A 27,618-nucleotide genomic window follows, 5' to 3' on the forward strand; every position below is an offset into this window, starting at 1 on the left:
AAGAAACTTCAATTTCAACAGGTTTTGTGCCAAAGTGAACAGAGTTAGATGCGAAAAAGTCCATTACTCGATTAGATCAAATTATTTACCCGATTGGGGCAAACATAAACAAGCATCGTACATCTTGCATGAGCATTAGCATACACACGACCAAATAACGTCTGTTTTGTGGGTTTTGGATCGCCAAGTCTTAGATATGGGTAACATTTGGCAGAAAATGTGTTAATGTTGGTTATGAGGCTGAAAAGAAGACCGGATTTATGGATTACCGGCTTAAAGTGGAGTGTTCATAACAACAATGTGGCGATAGCAATGTTTGGAGCCTCAATTGGAGGGTAGAGCATCTGGATGGGATACCAATTACGAGACTCGAGGAAGACAGCAATTTAGATCTAGAGATCTGAATATTTTTTCCAAGAAAATTGAATTGTCAAGTAATCAGTAGTAGCAAGGATCCCGGTAGAAAAAAAAATTCTCCGTCGGTTTTATGCCCCATGCACCAGCTTGACACATTTGGTCATCGCTAATCGGGCCGAGCAAAGTGTGGGTGAGACCTAATAATAACCCAAAGCTTTACGATCTGTGACGATTCAACTGATGATATGGCGATACTCGTAGAGTGACTAATGTGGCAAGCATAAAGTTCTCGAAATGAGGCGAACGTTGGAAAGATCTGGTAAGCAAGTGAGATCAACCATGATAAGCCTACAGAAGCTACATTGACCAATCCCTGTCAAGATTTCATGGAAAAAACAGATAAAAATTTGGAGAAAATAGCATGAAAAGTCATACGATTACCCCATATTATAAATTCTATAGATCTCACAGACTTTTCAGGTTGACCATGTTATATAGAGCTAGTGGTTAATGAATCTGTATAGGTTAAATTGAGTTCACATCAAAAGCATCTTTCTTGGGTCCTCAATCAATTCCTTGACAGTCTTCAAGAAAGTGACGGCTTCTCTGCCATCAAGCATTCTGTGATCGTAGGTCAAAGCCAAGTACATCATTGGCCTGCTTTCAACCTTACCGTTGACTGTCACTGGTCTCTCCTTGACACCATGAAGACCTAACACGGCGGTTTGAGGAACGTTCAAAATTGGAGTTCCATACAGAGATCCAAACACTCCTCCGTTGGAGATTGTGAAGGTACCTCCGGCCATGTCCTCCAAGGTGAGCTTGTTGTCTCTGGCCTTAGCACCCAGACTGGCAATAGCCTCCTCGATTCCCAGGACGGTCAACGATTCAGCGTTTCTCACAACTGGAGTGACCAAACCCTTTGGAGTGGCAACGGCAATGGAAATGTCCATGTAGTCTCTGAAGACCATAGTGTCACCGTTCTCGATGGATCCGTTAACGGCAGGAATGTCCTTCATAGCCAAAGCGGAGGCCTTGGAGAAGGCACCCATGAAACCAAATTTGATGCCGGTCTTCTTCAAGAACTCGTCCTTGTAAAGCTTTCTCATCTCTAAGAGCGAAGACATGTCCACCTCGTTGAAGGTGGTGAGAGAAGCAGCGGTGTTTTGGGCCTCCTTCAATCTCTCGGCAATTCTCATTCTCATACGGTTCATCTTGATTCTCTCCTCATGCCTGGAGAATGATCCAGTAGATGGTGCTGGAGTGGATTCCTTAGGAGCTTCCTTCTTAGGAGCTTCCTTCTTAGGTGTAGGGGCTGGTGCAGCAGGCTTTGGTGGAGCAGCAGCCTTGGGGGCAGCGGCTTCCTTAGGCTCTTCCTTCACTGGAGCAGCCTCCTCTTTCTTTGGAGCAGCAGCAGCAGCTCCCTCTGGCTTCTCACCAGGCTCGATCTTCAACAGATCCTGGCCAACCTCAACGGTGTCTTCAGGAGCAGCCAGAAACTCAGTGATCACACCAGCAATAGGAGCATTCACCTCAACATCGATCTTGTCGGTCTCAATGGTAGCAATGGTCTCATCAGCATCAACGTAATCACCAACGCTCTTGGAGAAAGAAGTCAAAGTACCTTCAGTGATGGACTCTGCCATATCAGGAACCTTCACGATCTGCGCATTTCCACGCACAAAAACGTCAAACTTGGTGGCAACAAATGGCGAAGGCGATTTTCTTACGGTAGAGCGCAAAACAGATGGTCTAACCGAGGTCTGAATGGATCTGGCGGCGGTCAAGCCCAATTGCCTGGAAGACACGGCAACAGCCTTTAGGGGAAGGCCACATCTCGTGGACGATCTCAGAGCTGATCTCAACATTATGCAATTCTAGTTCAGCCTGCACAAGCAAATCAATTCTAAACAATGGAACCGCTTGAACAAACTTGTTGTGGTAAAAACAATTAAAACAATTCGATCCATAAACCGCTCCCGAAAAGAAAATGCAGGCTGTCCCGGCCGCGGGCTCGTAACCACACCTCAAATCTCGGTTCCGAAACGCCATCATTGGCCTGTCAATTTGTAAATCAATGCATGTTATTGGCTGTTTCATAAAGCTCAAATTTACGGGGTAGCGCGTTGGTTTTGGCATGGCTGGGTTTGAGATCCTTTGTTAGCCATGAATAGCTTTACTACGGCTAAATATACCAAACCAGCGGCAATTTGCCCTGGCTCACGGCAGTGAAATTCCGGGTGTTCTTTCCAACAGCTGCCAAAGAGGCCTCATCACCCGCACGTCCGGGGTAAGGGCTCATAAGGGCCCCGGAGGCATTAGCCAACCTGCTTTGGGCAAAATAATCCCGGGTCTCATGGCCTCTGTAGATAGATATGATATTTGAAGGTTGCGAATTGACGATGGTGACCAAAGCATTATTTTAGAAGCTCAGCTTTGCTGGCTTCATTGTTATTCAACGACATTTGCGGTTCCGTTACTCCGGGTGATGCCTCTGCCGGAAAAACTCTTTGACGCATATACCGAGGGTATCAACCCTCGGAATTTGCTTGCGCCGCACGAGCCCACCTTCCCAGCTCTTGCGCAGTAGCAAGGTCTCAAGGTTTGATTCTAGGGTGTCAATCGATTCAATAGACGGCAATTTTTTTTCTCTAACGGTTCGAATTAGTGGTTTTTGTACAAATACTTGCATCTGTTGGCTCATGATCTAACCGGCATGTTCTACGATTGTGCTGGTGATCTTTCCGTCTGCTCCGAACGTGTGCTTGAACTGTTCAGGAATAGGCAGTTCTGCCAGATCTTCTCCATCAGTAGGAACGTTCACATTCAACGCGGTGGTGGATGAAGTGTAGATCTCAACATCCAAACTCGACTTGCTCAAGTAAATCTGGCCCCCATCAGACTTGTCGATTGAGATCAGAGGGATCTTGTCCACAACTTGGATTTCGAACCCAGAGCACTTGATCACGTCCACTCCGGAAACCAGCTGGTCAACAACAAGTCCAACCTTCTTACATTCGCTTATAGAGATTGCGTTGACTTTTCCCTTGACCTGAACAACGGTATTGGAGCACTTACCTATGAAAATGCTCTGGTGCATCTCGCCCTCGATGGTGATGACTTCACCGGGGTTGTCAAAGTTTTCAACCAGCCATTTGGTGTCTATAAGCTCCTTCTTTGCTGGCTTCTTGTTGGTCAAACCAGTTGGCTTTTTTGGGGGCACTGGAGAGGATCTCTTAGCAGGGACCTGTGACGAGGCACGAAGCTCAGGGTTTTTGTGGGTCATCTGAGATCTGTCGACCTTTTTGAGACCAGAGGTGATTTTCTCTCCCTGGTTAAGTGCAGAAAACACAGCGTTCATTCCAACCTCTTGGGCCGGAGCAGAAGAGGTCTCAAATACCGATGCTGGGGGAGGAGGTGGAGGTGGTGGTGGACCACCCGCAGCAGGTGCAGGGGCAGCAGAAGCGTCACGAGGAGCAGGAGCATCTGAAACGGCCGAGGCTGATGTTTCCTGCAAAGCATCAGCCAAAGAACCACCCTGGGGGTTCCAAGTGGGCCCTGTAGTATGGTACTCCTTCGTGTATGCCTTCAGATCATCGAAGATTTTCAAAAAAGACTTGACCCATTCAACCTGGGACTCATCCTTGTCCTTGAATTCCTTCAGGATTCTGTTCGCCCAAAATAACGAAGAATCCTTATACTCTGGGATGAAAGAGACTGGGGTCTTGGTGACCACCCAGCCCAAGACTGGCACACCCTCAGCAACGGTGTTCAAGTTGTTGAAAAAAGGCGACTTTCTGTTCTCATCCTTGATTTTAACCGTTTCACCAATCAAAGTGCTGATTGGGCTCAAAGCCTCACCAAAAACAGGATCGGTAGGCTGCACTTCTTTGGACAGAGAGGCCGCTAAGAGGAACTTGCGTTCCCCGATAAAAGCATCCTTGAAAACCTGGGCTTGCTTACCGACAACGGCGTCAATTTTCTCCGAAACTGCAACAAATGGGTCAATTGAGTACGAAATGAAATCATCAAAGGCCTTGATAGATTTTGGAATTTCAACTGCCGCAACATTAGGCTCTGGGGCTCCTGAATCAGGGGTTGATGGTACCGATGGAGCGGAACCAATGGCTTTGGTGGTGCCTTCAGTCAACGAGCCTGAGGGAGTATCAGCCGTATCAATTGCCGATTTTTCAAGGTTCTTGAGCGAGCTTTCCTGGAAAATAGTGACATCCTCAAGACGAGAAGTCGCAGCTTCGAGGCTAATCCATGGTTGTTAGTATACTGGAGGCATCATTCCCGAAATCCCAAACCGTTTCTTACCGCTTCAGCAACGTCACCAGATTGTAGCCCTGGATATTGTATTTATTTTGATCCGCAGACATGGTTAGCAAGTGTGTATTGTTGGAAGTATGACACGCAACTTACACGTAGAGCCGATCAGGCAGGGCAGATCGGAGTGATGAAGCGGTAGTGTACCAGTACAGATTTTATACGAAGGTCGTGCCCGCTCCTCCTCGGATTCAATGGACCTTTTGAAGCCGCTACGTGCCAAATGAGTTGAGATATCTCTTTTGACGAACCACCATCTCGACCGTGCAATGCCATCAAGTCTCAAAGTGGAAGTGAGCGTGACTCCCGAGGAGCTTCAGCCACTGCCAGTTTATCCTCTGAAGGATGTGGAGGCTTCGTCGCGTCCGGAGCCAATCTATCATGACTACCAAACGGGCATTCCTATCGCGATTGACTTGGGTCGTTCAACCATGAAAATCGGGCTTGCAAACAAAAAGTCGCCTTCCAATGTGTTCCCCTCAATAATATCCAAATATAGGGAGCGGAAACTTAACAAGACGCTTACGATCCTTGGTAACGATATCTACCTGGACTCCTCCATCAAGTCCAGTATGAGGTCCCCCTTCGACGGTCCAATGATCACCAATTGGGATACTATCGAAACCCTGTTGGATTACTCGTTTGCGCATTTGGGTGTCAATTCTTCTGGAAAGGTGGACAATCCAATTGTGATGAGCGAGGTGCTTGCTGCCCCTCTGCAACAACGGTCTACCATGATGCAGCTAGTGTTTGAGGCGTACTCTACTCCCAAAGCAGCTTTCGGGGTTGACTCTTTGTTTTCGTTCTACGAGAACAAGGGAAGCAGTGGATTGGTCATCTCGTCTGGCCATGACGCCACGCATCTGATACCTGTGGTATCCGGTAAGCCCTTGCTGAACATCTCCAAGAGAATAGACTGGGGAGGCAGTCAATCTGTGAACTATCTTGCGAAGTACATGCCATTGAAATACCCATTCTTTCCGTCGAAGATCAACAATTACCAGATCGGGAATCTAATCAAGGACCACTGCTATGTGTCTTCAAACTACAATCAGGAACTCAGCCAGTATCTGGAGATGGATGTTTTGGAGAATAAGGACAGGGTCATAGAGGCGCCGTTTTTGGAGGTAATCAAGGTACAAAAAACTGAGGAGGAGCTCCGGATCGAGACAGAGAAGAGAAAAGAAAGTGGCCGTAGACTACAGGAGCAGGCCCAGAAGGCGAGGCTGGAGAAGTTGGTCCAAAAAGAACAGGAGTTTGCATATTATTCGGAATTGAAGGTAAAACTTCAGAATGGAACGAAGAAGCTTATCCTTTCAACATTGCAAACCGAAGGGTTTGATAACGAGGCTGCCCTTGACAAGTACATCGCCAATTTGGATAAGTTTTTGAAGAGAGTGAGAAACCAGGATCTCGGTATAGAAGAAACCGAAGAAATCCCCACTTTCCCTCTTCTGGAAGTACCAGACGAGCAACTTGACGAAGAACAGCAAAAGGAGAAGAAAAAGCAAAGACTAATGAAGGCCAATTATGATGCCCGCATGCGCGCAAAGTTAGAGAAGGAAGAGCAGAAGAAGAAGGTAGAGGAGGATGCTTTGAAGGACAAGCAATGGAGAGAAACAGATATACAGGGCTGGATTGCAGATAGAAAGGCCAAATTGGACAAGTTGATCCAGCGAAAGAAGGAGAGGAGAAGATTGAAGGAGGAACTGAGCGACAGAAAGTCCAGAGCTGCGCAGATAAGGATGAAAAATCTTGCTTCGTTGGCTTCAGACGATGGGCCTGGAGATGCTTCTAATAGGCGTAAGAGGGCAGCCGTTACTATCGATAATGATCCCAACGATACTTTTGGTGCTAACGATGACGATTGGGCAGTCTACAGGGACATAGCTCTGGTGGATGACGACGAAGCCGAGGAAGAAGAGGAGCAGGCTCTTTTGACTCTGGAGCAGGAGCTGCTTGAGTTCGACTCTGAGTTCTCCATCGAAGATACATTCTACCGTCAATTTGATTGGAGGAAGAGCATTCTGCACAGATTTCTAAGAGGACCCAGGGAGTTCAACCCCGAGGATGCTCACCAACAGCACCAGATTCATTTGAACGTGGAAAGAATAAAGGTTCCAGAGGTTCTATTCCAACCTTCAATAGCAGGTATTGACCAGGCAGGAATCTCCGAAATTTCAGAGGATATTCTTCTGAGAAGACTGCCCCAAGAGAAGGGCTTCTCTGGAGATATTCAGCAGGACATTCTGAAGGACATCTTCTTGACTGGTGGACAAGCTCTGTTCGAGAACTTTGAAGATCGTATCTACAACGACTTCAGAAGTTTCTTGCCAGTGGACGCCAACTTGAGGGTAAGAAAGGCCAATGACCCAATTCTGGACGCCTGGAGGGGTATGGCCTCTTGGTCCACATCTTCGGATAGTGCTGACTACTTTATCTCCAAGCAAGAGTACGAGGAAATGGGCCCTGAGTACATCAAGGAGAACAGGATGGGATGCGTCAGGCTGTAATGGCAAGTAGTGGAATCGAAATACAAAAATGGGCCTCTTTTATCGTACAAATGTGTTATTTATTAAGGACAGTTGCTGGGTTGATACCCTTTCTCTTAAGACTGTGCTTGATGGACTTGGTGATAATTTCCTTATCCTCATCTTCCTCAAACTTGGAGAAATCATCGTGGATGATACCTTCTTCCTCAGCCTCGGCTCTTGCCAGAGCCTCCTTTTCGGAAGCTCCGGCCTTGGAAACGTCATTTGGACTTGGAGCAATCTTCTTGAATTTGGCAACATAGAAGCCATCAACGTTATACGTGTGAGGGTAGTACCTTCTGGTCATGCTCAGCTTGGAGCTAAAGTGCTTTCCACGATAAGAAGTGAAACCCTCCTTACCAATGGCAAGACCAGTCTCCACTAATTTCACGTTGGGTCTCTTCCTTAAAGCATAGTCAACAACAGCTTCGTTCTCGTCGACGGCAACAGAACAAGTTGAGTAGACTATAACACCACCTGTGGGGGAGTTGGCATCAACAGAGTCAATTGCCGATAACAGCAGCTGTTTCTGTAGATGAGGAATCTGTATAAAGTCCTTCTCAGTTCTAGAAACTTTCACACTTTCATCCTTTCCAATAACACCAGTACCTGAACATGGGGCATCCAGCAAGATTCTGTCGAATCCTCCAATCACCTTTGGGAACTCACGAGCATCGTAGTTGCACACAATGGTGTTACGACAACCAAGTCTATGTATATTGGCAATCAAACTCTTAGTTCTGGCTTTATTGGCATCATTGGCAAAGACACAGCCTGTGTTCTTCATCAGTGCAGAGATGTAAGTGGTCTTACCACCTGGTGCAGCAGCCATATCCAAGATTCTCTCGTTTTCCTGGGGGTCCAGGGCCATAACTGGCAAAAACGAAGAAGCAGCCTGGAGAATGTAGTGACCGGCAAGATACTCTGGAGTAGCACCAATTGGCACCTGCGAATCAAACACCTGGAGACCAACCTTGGTCCAGGGTCCAATTGGCTGCAAATTCACACCTTTGTTGACCAGCGACTGTGCAAGGTCTCTGCGACGACTCTTGAGCGTGTTGGTTCTGATCGTGATTGGACGGTGGATTTCGTTGGCCTCGAAGAACTCCATGGCTTCGGAGGGAGAAAATAGGTTGAACAGCTTCTCGGCTAGGAACTGGGAATATCCGAAATACTCACACAGATCCTTGACGAATCTGTCAATATATTGCGATCTGTTGGTTCCTTCTTCTGACAGAGTCTTGAAGTCTTCAAGGACCTTGACCACCTCAAGCATTCTGGTACGCACCATGGTGAGATCCTGAGGTCCCTTGGCAATTTCCTCCTCTTCGTCGGCAGTAGGAAGTACCTTGGCTCTTGGCTGAATCTTGTTACCTTCCAACAACTCCTGCTCGGCTTCGTACTCCTCCAGCTCAGCTTCCTCGTCCAGCTTTCTGGAAAGGGCCTCCATGTTGGCTGCGTTCAACTCTTCCATGTCCTCCTCGTCATCGGAGAACATGGGCCTTTCGCGATCACCTTCATCAGAGTCGTAAAACTCGTCATCAACGTCAATTTCATCTTCACCAGACTCCAAATCGTCCAATCCTTGGAGTTCCTCTTCCTCCTCTTCTTCAGAGTCCTCAAACAGAGACTTCTTGGCATTGGCCAGTTCCTCGTAGTCAACTTCTGGCAAGTCACTAGCATCGGACTCAACATCAGCAACGGCCTGTTTCTTGGTTTTTTTGCTTTTGTTGGACACAGGTCTCTCAGAAATGTGTCTCTTCTTGTTAGATGTGTCCTTAGAAGTGGTTTCTTTCTTGAAGGTCCTCTTCTCGCCCTTCTTCTGCTTCCTGGCCTGAAACTCCTCTATGGATAATGGCTCTCCTTGCTTATTCTTTGCACGTCTACCCATTTGATTTTGATTTTTTAATAGTGGTATAGAGAAAGAACAACGAAAATTCTACGTTTTCCTGCAACATGAGGACTTGATAAAAAAAAATTTCAGATTTGCCGCCACACGCCCTGGTGATGAGGCTCTCGATAATTTTTTTCATTTGAAAGTCTCACTATGGCTGGCTGTAGTGTCAGTTTTAAGTGTCTGTCTTTTGCATATATATTCTGTGTATTGCTCGGATAAAGCTCTTCTGAGAATGTCGGAATTAGAAAGAGCTTGGAGTGTGGAGAAGACCACCATCAGGGCCCATGCCCGCTGTCTGGTGAGACTGCCGTCAGATCAACTTAAGATTGTGGAGCTGAGACCTGGTGGATCCATTTCTCTGGGAAAATTTGGTGCTTTCTTTGTTGACGATGTGCTAGGACACAAATATGGTCAGACATTTGAGATTGTTGATGACAAAAAGGTTATCCCTGTTCCCGGAATGACCTATACTGGGTCAAAAGACGCAGAGGATGACACTGCAGCAGCGGAGTCTGCTGATTCTGCAGTCGCTGACGACTTGATAAGACTAGCACTTAAAAGTGGAGTCAACAACCAAGAGATTCAGGATCTGGGAGCAGAGGTCCAAAAACTTTCAAACGCTGATATCGAGGAGATGAAGAAGCAGGGAAGTAGCGGTCAGATAGGACAGGCCATCATCGATAAGATTATTCAAGGTCACGACAGTTTCGAGAAGAAAACCGTTTTCTCACAGCAAAAGTATCTCAAGAGGAAGCAACAGAAGTTCTTGAGAAGATTTACAATTGACTATCTTGGCGCGTCGCAGGTGCTACAATACTACTATGGAAAGGACCCAGGCAGAGTATTGGACCTGAGTGAGGAGAGTTTGGGCATCATGATGAACTACGCCAATATAATGCCAGGCGGAAATTATCTTCTTGTTGATGAGACTGGTGGTGTTATACTATATGCAATGCTCGAGAGAATGCAAGGCAAGGGAAGGGTGACGGTTGTCCACGAGAACGAGCATCCCAACCATATTGTGCTGAACAACTCCATTTTTTCAGCGGAGGCCGTTGACGACATGGTGAAAACCATTAACATCCTCAACTTTTTCGAGCCAGAAGTTGTGGTTCCATGGAAAGAACTTCCCGAAGAGGAGATCGAGGAGTACAAGCCTTCCAAAAAACAGACGTATTTCAGAAGGAAGAAGAGGGCCTTGGAGTTGCAGACGGTGGTGGAGATCGTGAAAAAGGGCAACTTTGATGGCATGATCTATGCCTCGACACTCTCACCTTCGACAGCTGTTCCACGTTTCATCGAGAAGATTGGAGGCTCGAGACCCATTGTAGTGTACAGTCCGTACATAGAGGTGGTGTCTGAGCTCTCACATACTGTCTCCAAAGACCTCAGGGTTCTGGCGCCAAGCATCATCGCCACGAGAGTGAGACCGTACCAGACGATTCCCGGAAGAATCCACCCTCTGATGTCCATGAGAGGCGGAGGAGGATATGTGTTTTGGGGTACCAGGGTATTCCCTAAGGAAGGCATCACTGCCATTGGCAGGGGCAGAAAGAAGAAGAAGCTGAACTCGGAAGAGCCCGTCGAAGTTTGAAAAATAGACGAATTTTGATCCAATGAAAAAATTATAATACAAGTTCATCACTGAAGTTGTTCGTGGCACAATTTATCTAAACTTGTAAATTCGGAGTCTCGCTTCCAGCCAATAACGTTCCTTATACCTCCACTGTCCCTTCGTATGCCGAATATCCAACTAGAATCTTTCAAATGAAGTAGTTCTGCCACTCGCTTGGCCTGCCTGATATTCCCGAGCTCGAAAACAAAGGCTCTGGCTTGAGCCTCAATCGTTAACTTCACCAACTCGTCATAAAACTCCAGATCACCTTCTAGAGCCAACATGGGCTCGTATAGTTTCACTGATTTCTCCAGACTGGAAGAGGCCAACTCATCAACCGTGATATAAGGGGGATTTGACACAATAATATCCCACGATTTGGCTCCAGTTCCGAGTATTTCGCTCAATTTCTCATTCAAAATGTCACCTCTAACATACTTCATGATGCACTTGGGGTTCGATCGCTGTAGTTGGTGACTATTGATCCTCAAGTTCTCATTAGCCAGTTCCAAGGCGTCACGAGAAACATCTATGCCATAAACGTGTGAAAATTTTGCTCGACTGCTGACCAGCGAGAGTGATATACATCCTGATCCAGAACACACGTCCAGAGCCTTTAGTGGTTTCCTGATATCACATAGTATCTGCTCCAGTTCGACACACCAGTCCTCGGTGTCGTTTCGCGGTATCAACACGTTTGGCCGACATTTGATGGTAAGATCATGAGCAAAAGGCTGGCTTCCCAAAATATACTGCAAAGGCACCAGCCTGTGCCGAGCCTGACAAGCCCTTTCCCATTTGCTTCTGGGCAGTTCAGACTTAATCCAACGGAGCTCCTTTTTGGCCTCAACAATTGAACCTCGAGAGGCTCGCAACAACCATGGCAAAAAACGAGAGAACTTTGTTGCCTGTGAGATTGTTTTGGAGTCTATTCGGGGCATAAAAGGGGAATATTTTGGTAACAACAAGACAAACAAAGAGGGCCATGCGTTATAATGGGGCCAAATCAGGAGCGGCTCACGACCCTTTTGGAAAAGTGCTTCTAATACTGAAATATGAAAATTTCAAAGAGATACGGTGACACGGTTACACGATTACACATCCTTTGTCCTGTATGTACATGTATATTAGAATATCTATTTTCACTGGCCCTTTCTGACATAGTACATGTAAGCACGTTCGTGAGTCTCAACACTGTATGGCGAGATAACCTCACTGTGGCCTGGTCTGGCAACTGGATGCCTCAGGTACACAGCATGGCAAGTCTTGAAAGAGATCTCCAAGTGATGTGGTAATACCGCAAATGGTGCCAGGAATGGTCTTGGCTCCCAAGGAGTGAAGTATGACTTGTTTGGATTCTGTCTCCCAAACACACCCTTTTGCCATGGAAGAGCCACCTTGACCGAGGATTCATCTTCGATCTCGGAGAATTTTGCAATATTGGGGTGAAATTCAAGGTTGTCAGCCCAGTTTGGGTTGTAGGATACATCCTTTGAGTCCTTGGAGATTTCCTTGTTCTTGAACGAAACTCTGATCAGCTCCTGGTAATCCAGACTGATCTCAGACAACAATTGCTTGACTTTCTTGAACTTCTTGAGCTCATCAGCGTTCCTATCCTCTGGCTTCACATTCAAGAAGGCAGAGACGGTATCCTTCACGGAGACAGAATCTTTGTTGAACAACTCATGTTTTTCTCCCAAATAGTCGTAAACTTGGTAGCACTTGTTCTTCAGGTTACCGAACTGGGGTTCAAAAATCGCACTTTCAATGGTCTCTGACTTCTGAACGGCCTTCACAATGTCCTCCAGAACGGAGAACTTGTCGACGGCCTTTTGCTTAGCACGCATCTCCTTCAGATTGTTCTCGTTGATCTTCTCGATCTTGGCCAAAATGACCTCGTTGGAGAAAACCTGATCGTTTCCAAACTTCGTAGAGGGCCCTGATCTCTGAGCATCTTGGCGTTTCTTCTGGAGCCTCTCCCAGACCTGTCTTGGATTTGCCTTGGCCTCTTTGACAAAGTTGTTCCACTTCACTATTTGAGTCTGGTCAACCTGGTGGGCCTTCTTGAAACTGGGCTTGGTTCTTCCAACAGCCTGCAGCACCTTTTCAGGATCAACAGAAAAAACGTCATTCGGCTTCAGTTGGTAGGAAGGATGCCTGATGGTAACTCCGTTCACTTTAACAGCCTTTTGTATAATGAACTGTCTCGCCTGTCTCACGGAACTGGCGAACATGGCCCTGAAAACGGCATACTCCAATCTTCTTTCCAGCACAGCATATGTTTGCAACATCATGGGGGTTGGCTTGAGTCTATCTCCCTTTAACGAAGCATCCAGCTGGGCAACACCATCCAACTGTGGTGTGAACAAGGCCTTCCACTTGGACTCTGTTATGTGCTCACCATGGTAAGCTCTTGTCATGTTTTTTGCAGACCATTTCTCCTTGAAAAGGGTCTTTTGGTTATCCCTAAACCTTTGCTGCTTGTATAGATTGAACAAGTTCCATTTGTTCCAGGAAGCACGAATCACCTATATTTGGTTAGTCGAAGAAGCTAGTGTGTGTGGGTTATAGAAAAGTTTGACTTACCCCTCGTGGAAGAGAGTACAAGTTAGTGGTTTTCCTGGGCATTTTCAACAGATCCGCGACGAGAAAGTTGAAAAATCAGGAAAAATCTTGGAGTAATCGGTAATGTCTTGTTGCAGTTTAGGGTAAAGGTCCGATATAGTTTTTCGACGATGTGAAAAAGGTTACTGAGCCCTGGCGTCTAATTCGTGGAGCCATAACAGAGGTCTCTAGGCAAAGATGGAAACGGCCTTATTATACTGCAACTTATCCATCTCAAGGCATATATTTGCTTCTAATTTTTAATATGACCAAAGAATGGGGCCAGGATGAAACGCTGCGACTGCTAAACGTAATATGTTACCACAGACCCGTGGGTCCTGACAAAGACGCGCAAATGGCTCAGATCTTGGAGAAACTCAACGAGGACAAGAAACACAGCTGGAAAAGTGGCGATGTTCTACGGGTTTTAGACGATTTGTACGATTTGGAAGGCTTGGATAAATTGGAAGAGGAAAGCGAACTATCGAGTCAAGAAGAGCAGGAACAGGAAAAAGAGACCAAGAGCGTGAAGTTCATAGAGGAAGATACAAAGACAAGGAGGCAGAGTCGGAGAATCTCGAGGCGAAGCCCTGCAATCGAGGATGTACCCTCTCCGAAGAAGCAGAAGAAAGAAGATGTTCAGGAGGATATCGTGGAAGATGATGGTAATGGGGCTAATGAGAAGACTCCCGATGGAGAGGATGAAGAGGGAGAGGGCGAGGAAGAAGAGGAGCAAGAAGAAGCCGCGGAAGGCGAAGAGGGTGAAGTTGAGGAGGAAGACGAAGGCGATGATGATGGTGATAGTGACGACGACGATAATGACGATGAAAACAGCGAGTCAGCTCCCAAAAGAACAAGGACAAGAAGCAGGTCGCACGAGACCAAGGCCACCACCAAGAAACCCCAGAGAGCCACTACGCCCACCAGAAGAACCCGTTCGCATCCCGATGAACCAGAGACGGAGGAGGAGGATAAGCCCAAGAACCTAAGATCCCGGAAATCAACCACTCCAGCCTCGACTCCTGCTGCTACTCCTTCCAAGACTGCAGCCAAAGACACCAAGGTCAAGCCCACGCCGAAGAAGCCAGCTGCCAAACCTCCAATCAGAAGGAGCACGCGACACAGGTGAGAGACTACTTTGTATTAATAAGATTCACGTTGCATAGCATATTCAACAATTATGTTCCATAGTTATGTTAGCATCCAGAATTACACATTCTAGTTGTCGATTCCAAGCAACTCAACCTCAAAGATCAAGGTGGCATTTGGAGGAATCAAACCTGGGAAACCACGTGGACCATAAGCCAGAGGACCTGGAATGGTCAACTTGGCCTTTTCACCAAGAGAAAGAGTTGGAATACCTTGGTCCCAGCCCTTGATCACCTGACCAACACCGATGTAGGTTTGGAATGGCTTGCCACGGTCTCTGGAGGAGTCAAACTTCTTGCCGTTCTCGAGGGTACCCTCGTAGTGAATAGTCACAAGACTGCCAACGGTTGGGAAAGTCTTACCATCGCCTGGAAAAGAGTTAGAAACAGGGTACACGAGAGGGGTCATGACAAGAAACCGGCGTTGGTGTAAAACTCAGCACTTACCTGGTGCGATCTTTTCAATTTTGAGTTCAGACATTTGTAAAGGGGACGAGAAGAAAGTTCTGGTAGAATTGACTCTATTGAATTGAGTAATTGGTCTCCAGGCTGAACGAAAAGCTAAACGAGTAGTGGCCATTGCTGTACTCTTCAACGTTGGTAATGATGGAATTGTCCAACCAGTCGGTTTTTGGCAGTATTGGGTTACCCAGGGCACGTAACGTCTGCAGGTTGACGTGCATAATTTCAAAATTGCAAACGAAGGTGATTTTATCGGAAATAATTATTATTTTATGCTAACAAGTAGATATCTCCATTGTCAGATGCCTTTGCCTCGGGAGTAGCCACCAAGGTTGGGAGATTAACCTTGTAGTTGAGGTCATACACCTTGAACTCTGGAAGCTTCAACCAGCCTTCACCGATGGGTATAGCTCGGTACTTCAGTTCCTGTTTCATGAAGGGAAGCACAGAGAAAGTCTGGTTTCGAAGACCTGAAACCGTAAAATTTGAGTTATCTGCGAGAGATGTGGAGAATTGGAAAATTCTAGGAGTAGGGTTCTCAATCACGTAGTTCAGTTCATAAGGATGCGCTTCAGCAGAGCTTTCCAGAGGAGTCACATCCAGAACAACACGAGGATCTGTTTGAGGCAAAGCTATTTTCCAGGGTACTGTGCGGAACTTGCTCACAAGGGCTTGCTCTTCCTCGGACTTGGTGGGATCAAGAACACGGTACTTAAAGAGCAGGGTTGCTTCCAGTTGTACGTTCCTCTTGGGTTGGCCATCAAGTACTTCTGAGACAAAATGGAACTGGAACTTTGTCTCACCATTCTGCAGCTTTCTGGGATCTATATGCTTGTCAGATTTCACGATAATGCACGAAATTCCTTCTGTGGTGGAACGTGTTTGCAATTCAGCAGAGATCACCTCGATGGGCTTCTGATGGTTCGACTTGACGTCAATCATGGCGCACCATAAGCGACGATGAAGGGGAATAGCACTGATTGGCTTGCTGGTGTCCACCACGAATGGTGATGGAATACCTGTTTTCCATGTTCTGGGATTGACAACCAGCAATGAGTCAAAAGCACTCAATACCGGTATGGTAATTGTTCTTTTCGAGGTCACAGGAATGCTTCTATCATTTCCCACATAGTATGTCAAATGTAGCCCAATTGCAAGCGGAGTCCTTCCTTTGCCAACAGAAGCATCTGCTGGGATGTTCACTACCAGACCAAATGTCTTGGATGTGGAGACGTCTATTGACTCGGAAATCGTGTTGGACTCATCAGCAGCGGAGTTTCCAAGCCAGTAACCCTTGAGATCTTGAGAATTGTGACTAGCAGTTGCGCTTAGATCCACTCCAACTCCTTCAAAGTCATTATTCTCAAGACTTACATGGACCACAAACGGATCACCTGCAAAACTGTTGGGCTTGAAGTCGAGGTCCACTTTAACCTTAGGGTGTCTCGGAATAACATTAACACCGGCAGGATCATCTGATCTCACAACTTCCTTCACCAACAAGGAGTCAGAGTTTGGATACCAAAAATGCCTTTCCTTGAACGAGGTATGTGCAAGAGGCAAGTTGCAGTTAAAAGACAGTTTTTCAGTCTCGGCAGTCACATACACTCCAGCACAGCGAAATGACCCAATTGAAGTAGGCAGAATGTCAAACTGGAAAACCTTGAATTCCCTGGACTTGAAGCTCAGATTGGCAAATCCACAGAGATTACCGGAATCATCTCGCAGAAAGTTCGTGATTTTGGTTGATGGTTTCTCAGAGGCTGCAGGGTCATGCTGGATGATGTAAGTTGGTATTGATCCTGTAAACTCAATGCTAATGGACTTGACAGTTATCTCAGGTATGAGGCTATTCATTGATGATTGCAGAGCCAGCTGAAATTCTGAATGCTCCGACAACTCATTGGAAGGAGCCTTGAACAACACTGAGCCCGTGAAGAGACCTCTATTGGTGTCGGATTTGAAGCTGACATTCTCAATTTTCTGGGGAATTTCATCGGAGATATTTGGGAGCTTCTTGATTCTAGGATCCAATAATTCCTCCTTGATGGTGCAAATTTCCAGCAGGTGCGAGATTGCATCCTCGTAGTTCTTAAACTCTAGAGAGCATCTGTACAACCGGAACAATGCCACGGAAAGAATGAAACTCCAATGTTCATTTCTTACTATAGACAGAGCAACAATGTAGTTATTTGCAGACATGCCATAATTGTGTCTAAGAAAATGCTCCTCGCCCAGCTGGAAGTAGATGAACGACTCGGACCTGCTGAACTTGGACTTTTTCCCTCTCTCGAAAGACTCAATAGCTCGTTCAAGATAGTGTATTATCTGCTCGCCATAATCAAACTGCAGTTCATCAGAAAGCGGTAGAGACATGTATGGGTCAGTAGATTTTGAGTTTGGAGAGGTCTTGGTCGCCATACTTTTCCTCTGCCTCAGGAATGTCACCGAGCGAAGGAACAAAAAGCCTCCTTGTGGCATTGAATCAACACTCTCACCAAGAACAGCCTTTCCTTTGACATCATATGAAGGTTGGAACGACCTATCGGTAGGAACAATTGTCGAAGGAACACATTCCACCAGCTCCGCCAGCCAAGCGTACTGTAGTGACAACCAACTCAAAGTAGTATAAGAGTCAAGAGCAATGGACTTATCCGATAGCAATCCGCTCACAATCTGAATGTGAATCTCAAACTTTCTGTACGCGACATTTGAGTTTCCCAAGGCCAAATACAGTCTGGTGATGTGCATTGCAGTCATATCCACTAAAAGACGTAGTTCAGTCCAAACACGATCATACTGGCTCTTTGTTCTCAAAACTTCTATGAGCTTCTCATAAGAGTGCTCCATAGACTTGACTGCCGTATCGAAATTTCGTCTAGCCTGCGCTATCAATCCTAGTTTCAACGAATACCTGGCATCGTAGGAAGTCGATCCATACGAAGATGGAGCTGGTTTGGCCAAAGTTTTCCTGATTCGTCTCTCCATCAAAGCGTAAAAGTCATTGGTCCATGAGTGAAGCAGCTGCAGTAATCCACCCATAAAACCGTCCATTTCCCTCTGTGTTCCGGCTGGAAGAAAAAGCAGTCCTGTTCTAGACGGCAGTCCAGTCAGTTTCCTTATCGACTCGATACGACCAGTTAAACCAGGGTCATTTTCACCAGATTCTGAGCTTAACACGATCGACAAAAACCTTATTTTCCTCTTGAAGAACTGCTCCTTTTGAACAAGCAATTCCTTCACTATCAATGCATCTGCCTCTTTGATCTGAGCCGGGTCAGTGATATCAGTCTCCAGCTCGTGAACACTGATGAAAACTGACGGATGCAATTGTCCATATTTCTGCAACCAATGGAGCGACAGAATACTATCAGACGATAACTCAGATTCAGCATTGAAGGGAGACAGAGGTGATGAACTGGTACGGTCAGTCGTCGAAGAGGTATCAGAGGAGGCCGAACTGGAACCCGTTACTGTGGCATCGGAATGGGGCCTTTTTTGCTGTTTCAACGCCGGAAGACTATACTCGTTCACAAATTTCAGTCTGAACTTGGAATTGCTTGTTGAAGTGGATGCCAGAGAAGAGTCCCAGAAACGATCGCTGACATCGTGCCTTTTGAAGAGAGCTACCAACTCAAGTCCAGATGCCGCTGAAATATTAGGGAAACTTCGCGTGATAGCCTCATTATTCTCGCAATAGGCGCCATGAAGAGGATTTTCTATACTGTGAATTGTTGGTATCGATATAGAGGCATCGCGTGGAGTGTTGTGTTCGGGTTCTGACTTAGGTGATCCCTCTGGTATTCCATCCTTTCCAAGACCCTGGACTATCACCAGAGGTGACGGAATGGATGTAACCTCTTTAGGGAATCTATTCATGATGGAATGGAGTCTTGGAGCCAACAATTGGTGAAATTGAACGCATGTACAAAAGACTTAATATGAAGACGTGGTTATTATGGTGCGAGCATATGGGCCATCCCTGCGTGCGATGACTTGCATATAGTGTGAGCTACATATGCAGCTTAGGTAATCATATTTTGGCGATATTTAGCAAAATTTCGGAAATTAGGAAATATTTATAAAGTCATAAGTTACCACAATAGCTTCATGGCTAGTCATCATCATCAATTATGTACTCTTCCAAAACATCAGACTCGAAGGACGTTTTTCTGGGCCATTGTGCTTGATCTGCAGGTTCGATAACCATGTTCACAATACAAGCGTAGCATATGGTCTGGTGAACTTCGTCAGACGAGGGTTTTGAGCGAGAAGAATCTGGTGATTGGACTGAGACTGTTTCATCACAAAAAGGCTCATTCACGGTGATTTTGCGTAGCCAATGCGAGGGATCATCTGCCACTAACTCACCGCATATCTTGCACGGGTTTCCGACTTCGACGCTCGTCAACTTGTCCCCGATTTTTACCACTGTCGAAACAACTTCAGCATAATTAGTTCCAACATCTTTGAAATAATCCCAGATCATCTCGTCGATGCTGGAGTTACGAAGTAGTCTTTTCGGGTACTCGGGGCTTTCCAATGGAACCAGATGGGTTAGATTCTGCACCCGGATGTACTGTTCAATTTCGGACAAAAGGACATCGCGTAAAGGATAAATAACCCTTAAACCGGATTCAGAAGAGACCTCGCCATCATGCAAAGCATCTCCAATTTCTGAGCCCCGCCCTCTTACAGTCAGAGAGAGCACCTCCACGGCCAGTCTGGTCATGGAATGGCCTAATAGCACAAAGCCGCAATCGAGAGACTTAGCCATCCCAAAGCAGAGTTTCCTTGTTATGGCACTTGCAAAGTCTTGTTTGGTGGATTTTGAGGAAAATTGGTCAAGCAACTCTGTCAGAGTCATGCTGTCACCCTCTATCTCTGAAGGCAGAACATCCAGCTGGAATGCCGTATCAATCTTTAACGTTTGTATTTCATCTTTGCTGATGTTCATGGAATTCATTTCGAATATCTTGAACTTCACACTCAAATTGCTGGTCTCCACTGACTCTTTGAATTTTTGTATGAACTCTTTTGGTTTGAGAGTCTGCTGAGACGGCGTGTCTATGATGGCCACCACTAGTTCGAAACCCTGGCGACTTCTGTGCTGTATGGCTTGTTCCTTCAGCATAGACACAACACTATCGAGCAAAACTAAGGAAGATGATCCACATGATAATGAAAGCAAAACTTTGGTTATTTCTTTCTCTTTCGCCCCATATTTCACTTTGAAATCGTCACTCATCATAGACTTCCGCTGCTTTCCCCTTATAAAGTGTACAAAACAAGCTCCGCAAAAGGGCTCCTTCCTTGAAATCAACACAGCCTCTTCATTTTTGCATCTCCTGCAAGTCTGGCCTATTTCCGACATGTTTCTGGCCTGTTTATTGGTCATGGTTGAACCGCACTCGAGGCTTTCTAATCTTTTTATCTTTTGAAAAATTAAGTTGAGTATTGCACACCCGCTGGTCTTTTCATTCGGATCAGCTTCTTGAAGAAGCAATAGCACTAGCGTTTGATTTCATTATAAATCTTTGCTTCACAAAACTTTTATTGGCTTGAAAGTTGAATATGAGCGGCAAAGATGCTGCTCCTAAGAGCTCCGTTGCAGCAGAGGCAAAGGTGGACTTTGCCCCACAGACCAGCAAGGTAGAGGACTTCCAGTACTATCCTGATAAGCCTCTGGACAAATTGCACAGCAAGTCATTTTTCGTGTAAGCTAGATTCATCAGATGTTGTATACGAATTGGGACTAACACTGATACAGGAAAGAACCATCGCGTTACTACGATCCATGCGCAGAATCTTCCAAGATGGCCGTGAGATGCATGGAGAGCCATGAGGATGACTACCGCGAAGTATGTGCGGAATACTTCAAGGCTTATCGAGAGTGCAAGAAGGAGTGGATGTTGAAGAGGCGAGAGGGAACGTGGTAGATAAAACAAAGATCAGATTGTGGGTATTCACCACGGGCGGCTGTTTATGGTCTCCGTTGTTAAAAGTTAATGTACATACTACGAAATGCCACACACAACGTACCCCTACCGCAGTTTTGGTGTCACAAAATATACCCAAGTCTAGACATAAGTATATCCCGTAATGTAACATCAACTAGTCCACAGAAATAAGTCATATCCTTACATTGGCCATTACAGCTTACGTCAGCAGTAGTTCCCGTCCCAAAATCGACGAGCCTTGACGAGCTTGACGAAATTTACCCTCGCGCTCGGCAATGGTCATTCCCCCAACAACCCCATCACTCTGCTTCTCGCCTGAAATCAATCACGTCTAGGACAATGTCTTCGTCTGGATCGTTTACAGAGGGGATTACCCGGTGGATATCGACCCATAGATCAGCGGTGATCATCACCTCACTGGTTGGTGCCTCCACTGTTGCTGGTGCCTACTATTACTATGTCTCGCAGGACTCAGACAAGGCAGCACCCAAGCCAAAGTCGTCAAAATCCAAAAAATCCAAGAAGAAACAGACCAAGGTGAATGTTCCTACTGATACCGTTTACCCTGTCAGTCAGACCACTGGATTGCCCAGTTTTGGCTCTGCCGAAGTTGAGGCTCTCAGCGCAGAGGACAAGAACACCTGGGCTCTTGCTTTGAAGGAGCAGGGTAACCAGTATTTCAAAGCTAAGAATTACGATGCGGCGATCGCTTGTTATGACTCTGCTCTGTTGTGCAAACTGGATGCTGTGTACTATTCCAACCGTTCCGCCTGCCACTCTGCTTTGAAGGATGACGAGAAGACTGTTGAGGATTGTACTGCTGCCTTGAAACTCAGACCTGATTACACTAAGTGCTTTATCAGACGTGCGGCTGCCTATGAGAATCTGGGCAAGTACGCTGAGGCCGAATTCGACTTGACTGCTTACAGCATCTACACCTCGTTCCAGGACAAGGCTGCCGATGCCACTCTTGAACGTGTCTTGAAGAAACATGCAGAAGCCGTCATGGCTGAGAAGTATGCGACTCCATCTCACGAGCTTCCTTCTGCTGCCACTTTGAGTTCTTTCTTCTCTGTTTTGAAGGAGGAGTTGCCAATTGAGGGTCTTCCAGAGACTCTAGAAGACGCCGAAGAAGGCTCCGGTGACTATTTCTTGTTAGAGGGTATTCAGCTCATCAAGAAGGATACCCCAGAGTCCTATGATGCTGCAGATGTTGCTTTGAACCAAGCCTGTCAGAGATATGCCGATGCCGAGCCTTCCTTGAAGGTTGCTATTGCATTCGAACTCCACGGAAGCATGCTTTTCCTCAAACGTGCCAACGATGAGGCTAAGATTGCTTACGAGAAGGCCGTTTCCATGTGCCCTGAAAGAGCTAGATCGCATATTTTTCTTGGCCTACTTGGACTCGATTCCAGCGATGTCGAGGCCGCCACCAGAGAGCTCACCACTGCCCTCACCTTGGAGCCCGAAAACCCAGACATTCATTACCAAATCGGCCAGTACAGCTATTTCTCCAGAGAGCTCAACGATGCCAAAATGCATTACGAGAAGGTTCTTGAGCTTAGCCCTGATAATCTGTATGCTTACATTCAGCTGGGTAGCACTTATTATAAGCTAGGCGAAGGCAAGAAGTGTGATGAGATTTTCACTGAGGCCAGAAGGAAGTTTCCAACTTCGGCAGAAATTCCATATTACTATGGTGAGGTTTTGCAAGATCGTGGACAACTTGAGCTTGCAAAGAAGGAGTTCGACACTGCAGCCAGACTCCAAGAGGTTCTCCCCACTTTCAACGTGGGTGCACGTCCTTTGCTGAACAAGGCACAGCTGGTTATAAGCGAAGCCCAACAGCAGATGATTCCAACTTCGTTGTTGGATAAGTTCGAGGAAGCCAAGAATATTTTGGTCTCTGCTGCCGAGGTTGATCCAAAGAGCGAAACCGTCAAGCTCATTTTGGGTCAAGTTTACTTGCAACTGCAAGACGTTAACAATGCTGTTTCTAACTTCCAAGAAGCTGCCCGCCTTGCTGGTACTGATGAAGATAGACTTCAAGCGATTGCCCTTTACCTGGCTGCTGAGATGCAGATCCGCACCAAGGAAGATCCTGTGTTGAACAACAAGCTGAACGAGCTGATGCTTGCTCACTCCATGGGCGCCGGCTTTTAAGGCTTCCAGGTTGCAATCTCTGTAAATAAGTATCAAAACAACACTACATTAGCCAGTTGTAATTTCTAAAGGTTGACGGATATATGTAGACTGCACGACCTTCCGTACTCTGCCTTTAACTATCGGGTCAATCAAACTTGTTAGTACGCGGCTCAGAATCCGCTTCTGTCTCAAAAACTTTCAAGGTTTACGGTCAAAGCCGTGAGGACTGTTCTTTATATGACGTCGCGATTTGTTGCCGATGGAAGTATTGATGCCGAAAAACTTGCACGGGAAGAGCTGAAGGAGAAGGAAGATTCATTACTGTATCTTCAGGAGAAAGAATCAGATGAGAGGAAGTCGCTGGCTGACCAGCTGAAAGATAACCGAGCCGAACGGTATGCTGAGTACAGATCGCAGCTGGAGCAGACCAATTCGTCGTACAGAATGGACTCTAAAGAAGCAGCATTTTATGACAAGCTTAAACGGGAAGACCTAGCAAAAGAAGAAGTGTTGAGATCCCGAGAGAAGGACGAGCTTGAAGAGTACAAGCGATTGCTGGAAACAACACACTCAAAGACCGAGAAGAAGAAAGTCCCACAGCTATCTGTAACACTGCAAAAGGTGCGAAAGCCTGTGCGAAAGCCGGTAAAAAAGCTGTCAAACCTCAAGAAGGGCATTTCATCTTTCCAAGCAGACAGTGGCACAGTCCCGATACAGCCTTCCAGCACTGCAAAGGAGAAAGCTTCTGGTTTGGTGTTAGGTTACGATTCAGACGAGGACTAATAGATGCCGAAATGAACGAATCTAATATATAATTTTCTTAATATCCAATAGTTTCAATCATCCCTCAATGTGTATGTATCAGATCGTGAAAAGTTGTGTACAGCACAATTCCCATTTCTTCAACGAGATTCAAACCATTGGGCACTTCGATATTTCAATAGAACTAGCACACCAAGTTCTTTCGGAAAACTCAGCTTGAAAATGTTTGGGAACCTGTTCGCGCCTCTGCTCACCAGAACGAGCTTTATGAACTCGGTTTTCACGCCTACAACGTTCACAAGAGGCATTGCGAAGACCAACAGATCTGCCTACAAGAGGTGGAGGAAGACCGCAGGAGGCTACAAGAGAGGGCTGTCAGGAAGAAAGCACGGAAATGCTTCGTGGACCAGTTCTGTTTTGCGGAAACATACAGGTACGGCCATGGCAACATCGTCGGGACACGGAAACATGAAGAAGAGACTGGGAAAGATGCTGCCGTACCTTTAGGTGCCCTTAGGTACCAACGTGTATATGTGTGTGTGTGTGTGTTTAATGTCATGTGAATAGTAAGAGTTAACTTCATTTTTGGAATTTATGTAAATGAGATCATGGCTTATGCTCCTGCTCCTTCCAGTCGCCATTGGCATCTTTTTTGAACTCGACTGTTGGATAGTAGTGGTAGTTCACCTTTAAGGTCTGGGCAAATGGCACATTGTCAAAAGACACTATGCGCAATTTGCAGTATGTGTTGTCCTCCACGGTTCTCACCACCTTCAGAAAAGAATCGAGATCAGGAGTAGGTTGTTCGTTCACGTGGGTGATGAAGTTGGTGATTCCAATGACGTACTGCCTAGAAGGTGATCCACTGGTAGAGGCAGAGCAGTAAACACCAGAAGGAATGTTTCTCATCAACTGTCTGACTCCATGGTGAGGAGCCTGGATGCAGGCACCTGCCCAGAAAACCACCTGGTTGGTGTTGAAACTGTCTAGTGGCTCAGATTCCACCACAACGTCAATTATCTCCGTTCTTCTCACAACCGTGAATGTCATCTCTTGACTGGTGTGCATCACGTCCAGGTCCCTGAACCTACTCACACGTTTGCCATTGATGGCAAGCACAGTATCACCGGCTACTAGGTTAACGGATGGTTTTCCAGAGAGCTGAGCACTGGACCTAAGTACCATGATGAACTGGAGACGGTCCTTTCCACTGTCGTCCTCCTCCATCTTTTGAATCCACTCTTCAGGAACACCTCTCACTCTTGCAACTGCAATAGAAATAGTGGTGAACTCAGCGTCGATCATTCTTAGATCAGGGACTCTTCCGTTGGATAATTCTTCAATTATTGGGTTAATCTCGGTGATGTCAAGTCCCAGTCTGTAGACAGCATCACAGTCACCAGTCCTTTCACCCAAATACGTTAGCCACAGCGCACGAACCGTACCATCGGTATCACAAAGAACTCCCGAGCCACATTGAGAGCTGAGATTAGAGTCGATCTGCAGACCCTCCAGATTGGTACCTCTGTATCTGGGGGCCGTGGGGTTGCTGGGAACACCCAAGCAGGCAACATCAGACACCTTAGTCTCATCCGTCACAACCCTGTAATTCATATTATAACCAACAAAGATGACCTTGTCACCTCTCAACAGAGGCGTCTTGCTGAACTTGGGAGTGGTGACGGGCGCTAGAACCAGAGATGGATCGTACTTCACGATAGCATAGCCCTTTGAAGGATGCAGAAAGATCACCTTGCCTGGAACCACAATGGACTCGGCAATGGTGACATGGATATCCACCATATCGTGGGGAATGGCATATCTGGAAACCACAAGATAGCCCTTGGCTGCGTCTACAACCAAACCGTATGTCTTTCCTCTTACTCCTGGATAGGCATCGAGAGGGAATGGTATGGTGGATCCCACCAGGGCAAAGCTCCTCACCATTGAGGCACAGCCCTCTAAATCGGTGGGAATGTCGATGAACTTGGCATTATGTGGAACAATAGTTTTTGGTGGTAGGGGATGCTCTTGTAAAGTTTCAAAGTCCCACAAACCAGTGGTATCGTTCCTCGTAGCCATTCTCATCTCTGGGTTCCAACGTCTTCTAATGCAAGCAACAGACGTTCTGGGCACATGCAAATCGGTCAAATGACGACATTGAATCGATACCCACGTTTCATCTGGTATTTGTTTCATAATCTCAATGAATGTGTCCAAGTCTGGAGTCTCCTTCTCATCGACGAGATCCAAAATCCAACCAACCCTCTCGTTCTCATCAAACAGAAATGAACCTGACGCATCGTTCAAGAAGACTCCTTTCACAGGAATATCGTATAGACGAGCCATCTGGTAACTCACCGAGTTGAAAGAAGCCCCAGCAACAGTCAGATATCTGTCTGGAGTGATATCATGAAGGTTGCCCACAACGCATTCACAGCTGATATCTTCACCACCTCTCTGAATAGTGACATTGATCACTTTTCCTACCGAAGAGTCCAGAATGTCGTCCACGGTGATAAAGGTGGAAATGTCAATGTTGTTTATGGAAATCAGACAGTCTCCTTCTCGGATAAGCGTATCTGCTGGTCCCTGGGGAAGCACGACTTCGGCCACCAGTAAGCCATTTAAGGCTGGAAATTTTTCCCTCATTCTCTTCTCTGTGTCTTGTCTTAATCCCAGTCTCTGACATTTGTCAAAGGGCTTCAAGGCCCATTGCACCTGTATGGATCCTCTGGTGACGGGCTCTCCGTTTTGGATGCACTTCAGGGCTCTGGACACTCTGTAAACCGGAAGAAAGAAATCTGTAGATGACTCAGTACTACCACCAGCTTGAAGAGCAACAACATTACCATCGATATTGACAACTGGAGATCCAGAAGAACCCCCAGACGCACTTGCAGCTGCCTGGATGTACTCGGTATTGAAATCGTTGAAAGTCATCCCACCGTAGTCCGGCGAGTTACGGTCCAATCTCGAGATGAAACCTGCCAAAATCGAGAGCTTTTCACCTGAGTCATTACCAATAACTCTGATCTCGCAACCCACCTTAGCGAGCTCAGGTCTAAGCTCCAGGTCCTGCACCTCCATATACTTGATACCCTTTGGGTCGAACTGAAGAAACCCGAAATCGTGAACCGGATCTCTATAAATGGGTTTGACCTCACATTCTTCGTGGTTGTCAAACACAGCATATCCCACAAAAGGTCCAGCTCCAACAACGTGCCTGTTGGTCAGAATAAGACCTCTTACCGAGTCCACCACGAACCCAGTGGCCTCGCTGACTAACGACGGCTCGGAATCAAAGTTAGCTGTCTGGGCAAAATGGATTGAAACAACCGATTTGACCACTTTCTCAACTGTTTTCTGCCAAATACTGTCGTTGTCCACATGATGGCCTTGTTGTGAATACGATGGAGATCCGATATCTGAATGGCTATCTAGTTGGTCGTCTGAACCGTCGATATCCTCATCGATATCCATAGCTGAGTTTTTGTAGACATCTTGTCTTTTGTTTTTCTGAACTGCTGAGTTTTGTGAATTCTGGTCAAGTTCGTGACCTCTTTTCGAGGGTATGTTCGAACTTGTGTGATCCATTGGGGCTGATTTTTCAGTGCCTCTATAGATGTGCAGGTAAAGCTTGAAGTGCCACTAGTCGACGTAAGATAAGATAGCACAGCAAATCCGTAGCCACTGATATGCTTTTACAACAATAATCAAGCCTTCTTGAGTCCTTGAACCTTGTGACGGTTCGCGTATACCTTTCGTTTCTAGTTTACATATCTCGAGGTTTCGATTTTTCACTAAA

General features: G+C 46.3%; 16 protein-coding genes across 16 annotated transcripts; 7 read left to right on the forward strand and 9 right to left on the reverse strand.

The window, feature by feature from the left end:
* Window positions 1-893: 893 nt before the first annotated feature.
* KUCA_T00005662001 (uncharacterized protein) lies at window positions 894-2,225 on the reverse strand (the record flags this gene model as incomplete). Its single annotated transcript, XM_022601096.1, has 1 exon — window positions 894-2,225. One exon carries the CDS (start codon window positions 2,223-2,225, stop codon window positions 894-896), a length of 1,332 nt encoding a protein of 443 aa, XP_022461652.1.
* An 839-nt stretch (window positions 2,226-3,064) lies between these two features.
* KUCA_T00005663001 (uncharacterized protein) lies at window positions 3,065-4,739 on the reverse strand (the record flags this gene model as incomplete). Its single annotated transcript, XM_022601107.1, has 2 exons — window positions 3,065-4,616; window positions 4,678-4,739. 2 exons carry the CDS (start codon window positions 4,737-4,739, stop codon window positions 3,065-3,067), a joined length of 1,614 nt encoding a protein of 537 aa, XP_022461653.1.
* Window positions 4,740-4,955: 216 nt separating this feature from the next.
* On the forward strand, window positions 4,956-7,199 carry KUCA_T00005664001 (uncharacterized protein; the record flags this gene model as incomplete). Its single annotated transcript, XM_022601118.1, has 1 exon — window positions 4,956-7,199. One exon carries the CDS (start codon window positions 4,956-4,958, stop codon window positions 7,197-7,199), a length of 2,244 nt encoding a protein of 747 aa, XP_022461654.1.
* Window positions 7,200-7,254: 55 nt separating this feature from the next.
* On the reverse strand, window positions 7,255-9,108 carry KUCA_T00005665001 (uncharacterized protein; the record flags this gene model as incomplete). Its single annotated transcript, XM_022601130.1, has 1 exon — window positions 7,255-9,108. The coding sequence occupies one exon, from the start codon at window positions 9,106-9,108 to the stop codon at window positions 7,255-7,257; it is 1,854 nt and encodes a 617-aa protein (XP_022461655.1).
* A 238-nt stretch (window positions 9,109-9,346) lies between these two features.
* Window positions 9,347-10,708, forward strand: KUCA_T00005666001 (uncharacterized protein; the record flags this gene model as incomplete). The annotated part of the gene is made up of 1 exon (XM_022601141.1): window positions 9,347-10,708. The coding sequence occupies one exon, from the start codon at window positions 9,347-9,349 to the stop codon at window positions 10,706-10,708; it is 1,362 nt and encodes a 453-aa protein (XP_022461656.1).
* A 47-nt stretch (window positions 10,709-10,755) lies between these two features.
* Window positions 10,756-11,670, reverse strand: KUCA_T00005667001 (uncharacterized protein; the record flags this gene model as incomplete). The annotated part of the gene is made up of 1 exon (XM_022601152.1): window positions 10,756-11,670. One exon carries the CDS (start codon window positions 11,668-11,670, stop codon window positions 10,756-10,758), a length of 915 nt encoding a protein of 304 aa, XP_022461657.1.
* Window positions 11,671-11,871: 201 nt separating this feature from the next.
* KUCA_T00005668001 (uncharacterized protein) lies at window positions 11,872-13,357 on the reverse strand (the record flags this gene model as incomplete). The annotated part of the gene is made up of 2 exons (XM_022601163.1): window positions 11,872-13,257; window positions 13,316-13,357. 2 exons carry the CDS (start codon window positions 13,355-13,357, stop codon window positions 11,872-11,874), a joined length of 1,428 nt encoding a protein of 475 aa, XP_022461658.1.
* Window positions 13,358-13,598: 241 nt separating this feature from the next.
* On the forward strand, window positions 13,599-14,462 carry KUCA_T00005669001 (uncharacterized protein; the record flags this gene model as incomplete). The annotated part of the gene is made up of 1 exon (XM_022601174.1): window positions 13,599-14,462. One exon carries the CDS (start codon window positions 13,599-13,601, stop codon window positions 14,460-14,462), a length of 864 nt encoding a protein of 287 aa, XP_022461659.1.
* Window positions 14,463-14,551: 89 nt separating this feature from the next.
* On the reverse strand, window positions 14,552-14,962 carry KUCA_T00005670001 (uncharacterized protein; the record flags this gene model as incomplete). Its single annotated transcript, XM_022601185.1, has 2 exons — window positions 14,552-14,850; window positions 14,929-14,962. 2 exons carry the CDS (start codon window positions 14,960-14,962, stop codon window positions 14,552-14,554), a joined length of 333 nt encoding a protein of 110 aa, XP_022461660.1.
* A 251-nt stretch (window positions 14,963-15,213) lies between these two features.
* KUCA_T00005671001 (uncharacterized protein) lies at window positions 15,214-18,822 on the reverse strand (the record flags this gene model as incomplete). Its single annotated transcript, XM_022601196.1, has 1 exon — window positions 15,214-18,822. One exon carries the CDS (start codon window positions 18,820-18,822, stop codon window positions 15,214-15,216), a length of 3,609 nt encoding a protein of 1,202 aa, XP_022461661.1.
* A 235-nt stretch (window positions 18,823-19,057) lies between these two features.
* Window positions 19,058-20,341, reverse strand: KUCA_T00005672001 (uncharacterized protein; the record flags this gene model as incomplete). Its single annotated transcript, XM_022601207.1, has 1 exon — window positions 19,058-20,341. The coding sequence occupies one exon, from the start codon at window positions 20,339-20,341 to the stop codon at window positions 19,058-19,060; it is 1,284 nt and encodes a 427-aa protein (XP_022461662.1).
* Window positions 20,342-20,517: 176 nt separating this feature from the next.
* Window positions 20,518-20,882, forward strand: KUCA_T00005673001 (uncharacterized protein; the record flags this gene model as incomplete). Its single annotated transcript, XM_022601218.1, has 2 exons — window positions 20,518-20,660; window positions 20,714-20,882. The coding sequence occupies 2 exons, from the start codon at window positions 20,518-20,520 to the stop codon at window positions 20,880-20,882; spliced, it is 312 nt and encodes a 103-aa protein (XP_022461663.1).
* Window positions 20,883-21,242: 360 nt separating this feature from the next.
* On the forward strand, window positions 21,243-23,066 carry KUCA_T00005674001 (uncharacterized protein; the record flags this gene model as incomplete). Its single annotated transcript, XM_022601229.1, has 1 exon — window positions 21,243-23,066. One exon carries the CDS (start codon window positions 21,243-21,245, stop codon window positions 23,064-23,066), a length of 1,824 nt encoding a protein of 607 aa, XP_022461664.1.
* Window positions 23,067-23,285: 219 nt separating this feature from the next.
* On the forward strand, window positions 23,286-23,831 carry KUCA_T00005675001 (uncharacterized protein; the record flags this gene model as incomplete). Its single annotated transcript, XM_022601241.1, has 1 exon — window positions 23,286-23,831. One exon carries the CDS (start codon window positions 23,286-23,288, stop codon window positions 23,829-23,831), a length of 546 nt encoding a protein of 181 aa, XP_022461665.1.
* Window positions 23,832-24,032: 201 nt separating this feature from the next.
* Window positions 24,033-24,317, forward strand: KUCA_T00005676001 (uncharacterized protein; the record flags this gene model as incomplete). The annotated part of the gene is made up of 1 exon (XM_022601252.1): window positions 24,033-24,317. The coding sequence occupies one exon, from the start codon at window positions 24,033-24,035 to the stop codon at window positions 24,315-24,317; it is 285 nt and encodes a 94-aa protein (XP_022461666.1).
* Window positions 24,318-24,416: 99 nt separating this feature from the next.
* KUCA_T00005677001 (uncharacterized protein) lies at window positions 24,417-27,407 on the reverse strand (the record flags this gene model as incomplete). Its single annotated transcript, XM_022601263.1, has 1 exon — window positions 24,417-27,407. One exon carries the CDS (start codon window positions 27,405-27,407, stop codon window positions 24,417-24,419), a length of 2,991 nt encoding a protein of 996 aa, XP_022461667.1.
* Between the last annotated feature and the right edge of the window lie 211 nt (window positions 27,408-27,618).

The sequence above is a fragment of the Kuraishia capsulata genome, genomic scaffold (assembly GCF_000576695.1).
Source record: "Kuraishia capsulata CBS 1993 genomic scaffold, Kuraishia_capsulata_scaffold_7, whole genome shotgun sequence".
Taxonomy (NCBI): domain Eukaryota; kingdom Fungi; phylum Ascomycota; class Pichiomycetes; order Pichiales; family Pichiaceae; genus Kuraishia; species Kuraishia capsulata.